The sequence below is a fragment of the Frankliniella occidentalis genome, unplaced genomic scaffold (assembly GCF_000697945.3).
Source record: "Frankliniella occidentalis isolate FOCC.00 unplaced genomic scaffold, Focc_3.1 Scaffold14, whole genome shotgun sequence".
Lineage (NCBI taxonomy): Eukaryota > Metazoa > Arthropoda > Insecta > Thysanoptera > Thripidae > Frankliniella > Frankliniella occidentalis.
In genome coordinates, this window is record NW_026267144.1 from 812,072 (window position 1) to 817,168 (window position 5,097).

Below are 5,097 nucleotides of genomic sequence, written 5' to 3' on the forward strand. Positions count from 1 at the left end.
TTATTGGAGAGTGATAGAGAATGAAATACATAAGAGCAACAAAGTTTCTCATGTACTTGCGTCATAAATTATTTGTGAAAACAGAAGACGGTCCATCAAGCAAGAACACAGAGCACGATTTAAAGATATATGAGACAAACACTCCAGCTAATTTCCCTAGTTAGCACCATACTGCTTTGTTTTGGGATAATACAGAGCAAACCTTTGGACTGCCAGGTAAGGGTTTGATACTTAGTTTGAAATTCATTCTACACTGGTCCAACAAGTGTTTAACTTTGCTCGTCAATTGCTGTTTAAGTTCAAGTGTGCATTTTTTAGACACTTTGTGGTGTCTAACTAGTTTATACTTCAATTGGTGTTTAAACTTTCGACACTTCCGAAAAGTCTCGCAGCTGCACACCACATGCTTCCTATTGATAGCATGGAACTGTATGTGCCGAAGTGTGCAAAATTTAAACGTTTACAAAACGTCTAAAATTTGCACACTACCTAAGTGTGCAACTTGAATTAAACACCATGTGATGTGCAAAATCATAAATTGCACTCATTGGTGTGCAAATTTTGCACACTTGTTTCACCAGTGTAGTTTCTACAAAATTTTAAATCAATGAAAAATAATACTTGTAGAATATTCTGCAACATATTTATTAAACATAGGAAAACAACCAAATTAAACACAAATTGAACTTACTTAGATTCATTGACCATTCCCCAACCCATTTCTGCCCAGCCTCTTCTCCTTCTGATCCAGCTTGGAATGGACCTATCTAGGTGAAGATGAACCAGTGGGTACTTCAACTTTTTCTTCTCTTTTTGGAATGGGTTTGTGGTTTTTAATCTGTCCACAATAAACTCCTTGTTTATTTCACATGGGTCACGATATCTGTCTAAATACCTAAAACATAAATGGTTGGACATTAATGGGATAGATAATAATAAAGATGAAGGCAATCAAGGCAAAAATGAAAGCACTTACACATCAAATGATTGAGAGTTAGATGGATACCATATTTGTTCCTTCACATAGTGTTCAGGAAAATCATATTCAAATTTGGGTTCTTTCATGCCTAAAATTTCATGGAAAGTTTTCTTAACTGAATAGTCATAATCTGTTTGGCAAAATGCAAGTCCAGCAGGTGTAAGCAGGTCCTGTCTTGGTTTATAGAATTCTAAAGTACTAAACGTACGAAGAGTCAAATCAGTGCTGAAAAAAAAAGATGGAAAGCTGAGTTGGTGGACGGTAACAGAACAAATGTTTTTCAGATGCTTCAAATTAGTTGGAATAAATTAATTATTTCAACTCTTACTTTCACTGAACATGCATAAGCATCGCATACAGGGACAGTGACAGTGAAATGCCAAAACAATAGAAAAAACAACGTACCATGGGCCTGCTTTTTTAAGGCTTGAGTAGTCAATTTTTCCTTCTTGTTTGTAAAGAATGAAAACAAGACGATGATAGCCTGTGCCTGAAGGTGGGAAAGGACGTAAATATTCATATACCACTTCCCCTTTGGAGACATCATTCCCAGGTATGTTGCCCCTACAAAAAAATAGATTGTTTGAATTCGTAATAATTAATTTCAGATTAGTTTATTTAACTGAAAGCTAGTAGTAAATGGGAATTCTACTTACATGAACCAATGAACATATTCAGCATTTTCTTCAGTTAAATGACCATCAGGATTAGTCAATATTAAAGTCCACAGACTGTCTTTATCTGATTCAAAATTAACTTCTGGTGCCTTTGTAGCCTGAAAAGCATGACAATTAAAAACGTATTACCCTAAGAGATTTTGTAATGAGAAGAGTTTTAACATGACATAAGAGATACTGATATGTGAAATGGTTATTTCAAATTTTGATACAGTTTTTCCATACCTCTATAGGTTTGACAAAGTTTCCACGATACACAGGCACAATTGATTCATCTTTTTGTACAAATCCGACATCCAGCATTACTCTTGGAAAAAAGTAAGCATAACCAAATAGATGTTCGAAGATACCGTAATGATCAGCAATTGTCTTAAGGTGCTGACTTGCTGAACCTGACTCTTTCCAGCCTTGTTCTATAGTTTCTAAAGGAACATTCACTGTAACAATAGAAGAATGAAAAATTATACTATGACATAGATGAAATGTTTAAATAATCAAGAAAAAAGTTACAGGTCTTAGAATAGAAACATAATGGGACTGAAAGGGGAAGAACACAGGATGCAGTAAAAAGAACCTCACACTTTTGTTCTCTTGCCAAACGTTCCATTTCAGGGTCATTTTTCACTTTAGCTAAAACTTTTGATCTTTCCGAGGCGAGTGTTCTATCACTGACACGTCCTGAAGGAAGACCGATATCCACCCTTCGAACAACCTCTTCATCTGGACGATTATACTCTGGAATATAGAGAAAAGATAGATTAACATAAATACTGAAGAGTAATGAGAAGTATCAAGAAGTACATTAAAAACAAAAAGTGATTGGCTAAGTATAATTATTGTCTTGAGAGATCTATAAGCAACAGAGAAAACTTGACGAATAATAACATAAATGTTCAATAAATTTGACGGTAAATAGGATATTGTGAGCATTGATAGATGTATTTTAAAATGGAAAAGAAAGCTAAATTAGGAGGCTAACCTTCAATTTTCTGCTTTAGTGATCGTGCTTTTTCAGGTGGAGCACCTAACATGCGAATAAGTGAACGACTTGGTTGTAGAGTAGAAAACCCTAAAGCTTTCTGTGTAACAGAAAGCAGTCGTGAACTCATTTTATATCCTAGGAAATTCGCAGAACTGATTTGTTTCTCTTCAGTTGTGTCTGCTGCATTTAGCAGCACTCCCCCATCATGGAGGCAGCCATATTTTTTTATTCTTCATCTGTTTTCAGGTGCAGCACAACACCAGTAAGTTCTCCTGATGTATCATGTATATACATCAAAATGTTATGTGGTAAGCGGTTATTTTTAAAACGAATCAAAATCCTAATTTTTTATAAAATTTAGATGGAATTTTTATTTTATTGTACAGTAAACTTCATCAAAACATACAATGTTTTTGAAATTTTTGTCTTTTGCAGTTGGTTACTTGTGTGGCTGGTTGAGTGAGCGACTACGCATGTACAGAGAGTCTTCACAGATCCTGCATATCTACACCCCCACCAACTTGCCGTCTTTGGACAAAGACATTTGTTCACAACTTACATCCACAGTTCTTGCGAACGTCATCTATGAACTAAGTCGCAGTGTCGCTGCTGTGCGTCTCTCTGCACTCTGGTTAGTGCTCACCCAGGTTAGAGGGATTAGAGAATTGGAGGGGGGTGGGGGGGTGGCCTGGAGCCCGGAGCTCGGCCGGCTGTGTAGCCGCTTGTCCGCTGCGCAAGAAAACAACGGTCCGCCGTGCCGTCGGCTGCTTCAGTCTCTCAGTCTTGTTTTGGTCGGCCGCCCGGCCCGTCGCGTCTGATCCGCGTGTAGCGTTGTGCCCCGCGCCTCGCTGTGCCGCATTCCGTTGAGAGTCGCCGGTTTTCTATCCCCACGCGAAACACACTTTATTTCGCAATGGTACGTGTGCTTCTTTTTAATACAGGTCTTGGCATTTTCTCTTTGATGTGATTACAGTCAAGTGTTGGGGCGACTGTCTAGCTGGCCATAGATTACTTTTGCTGAAATGACTATTATTGTTAACTCACACGTTGGCCCTCTTTTCTGGTTCTGATTGCAGTTTGTTGAGTGAGCGATGCCCCAAGTAATTGTTCCGGATACTGGAAGAATGCCCCGTGGCAGTGCATATCATCGCAACTGCTTGGATGAATATCGCCCTCCAATGTCAACAAGGTGTAGTGCTTCGAACACCAACGACATGAAGCAAAGTAAAAGTGATGACTTCGCAATGCAGAATCCAGCTGTGTCAACAAGTTCAACCAGTGCAAAATCTAAAAGTGATAACAATTCAGTTGTTGTGAATGGTGAAATAAGTCACAGTGCAAGTGATTCCGGGTTTAGTGCAAGTCTAGCCTTGTCAGCCCCCGTGCCAGTGCTTCTTCCAAAATCAGAGTGCTTCAGTGAGTGTGAATCAGAAAACGATGTGCGCTTTCAAATGTTGGATACCTCCCGTCTTCGTGGCAAAGATCTTCAAAGAAAATCAAGCCATCACGTTGGGATTTATGATCGAGTTGACCCTGAGGATAGCATCAGAGATATGATCACAGACAATGATTTCTACAAGTAAGCCCCTTCCATACACATTCTTCATGATATTTCAAATGCTCCTTACAGCAGGCTGTCTACTGATGTTATTGCTCTCCTCTTCCCTTACAGATTTGTTCTTTTCAAGACTCATTATGACAAGTATTTGCACCTCTCCAAGAAGTATGAAGAGGCCAGGAACATCGCCTACTACCTGGAAGAAAAGTACCATGAAATTAAGGTAAGTGCCCTCTCCTTCGTCATTAATGGATATGTATGTACCCGACTCCTGGTGCGCTGCGCGGCTGTGAAGCGTACCGTCGATGCCCGGCCGGGCCGGACCGGGCCGGCCTCGAGCGCCCCTGCTGCGGCTCGGCTGGCGTGATGGGACCGGGCGGCAGCGGCACGCAACCTTGTTTCGCAATTAAAGAGGCTCGCATATACACTACCACTTCAAACGCTAGCGTACCTACGTCACATTCAATCTAAGTGTAAATCGTGCTTAGGGTATCATATGTCACACTCGTTAGAACGCGACCACCTTTTAGCTTTTGCCCTCTCTCATAGCAGGCTATATAGGCGTGACATGGCATTGCGAAGCCTCGTCGGCGTTGTAAATAAAGGTGACGCGAGCGACAGTCGTTGTAAGTGTGAATTGCATTTGAATAAGAATGATATCGGCCCGCTCGAAAGCGCGACCAGCGAGGGGAGGAAGTATGGCTGGAGTCTCTCTAGAGCAGTCCAAACGAGACGACACATCCCTCGCTCCGGCGCACGCTGGCTCAGCCCCTCAATCAATGAGGGGATGCCGATCGATGGACTGTACGCTTCACCCCCCTCCCCGCCTCATTGACAGGGGAGGATGAGGCAGGCTTGACATGCCAGGAAGTGCCAGGTTCTGTCCACGTCGTCGCCAAGG

The 5,097-nt window shown here is 41.0% G+C and overlaps 2 protein-coding genes across 2 annotated transcripts in view; one reads left to right on the plus strand and one right to left on the minus strand.

Moving 5' to 3' along the window:
- Positions 1-621: 621 nt before the first annotated feature.
- LOC113204929 (39S ribosomal protein L38, mitochondrial) lies at positions 622-2,866 on the minus strand. Its single transcript, XM_026420313.2, has 7 exons — positions 2,636-2,866; positions 2,236-2,391; positions 1,882-2,093; positions 1,636-1,754; positions 1,385-1,543; positions 977-1,204; positions 622-895 (listed from the first exon to the last, which is right to left on the minus strand). The coding sequence occupies exons 1-7, from the start codon at positions 2,763-2,765 to the stop codon at positions 688-690; spliced, it is 1,212 nt and encodes a 403-aa protein (XP_026276098.1). The 5' UTR covers positions 2,766-2,866; the 3' UTR covers positions 622-687.
- A 522-nt stretch (positions 2,867-3,388) lies between these two features.
- Positions 3,389-5,097, plus strand: part of LOC113215730 (uncharacterized) — a 112,784-nt gene continuing 111,075 nt past the window's right edge. Inside the window, exons 1-3 of the mRNA XM_052263810.1 lie at positions 3,389-3,554; positions 3,715-4,217; positions 4,311-4,419. Coding sequence (XP_052119770.1) covers positions 3,730-4,217; positions 4,311-4,419 — 597 coding nt within the window. The 5' untranslated portion in view covers positions 3,389-3,554; positions 3,715-3,729. The remainder of the gene's footprint in view (positions 3,555-3,714; positions 4,218-4,310; positions 4,420-5,097) is intronic.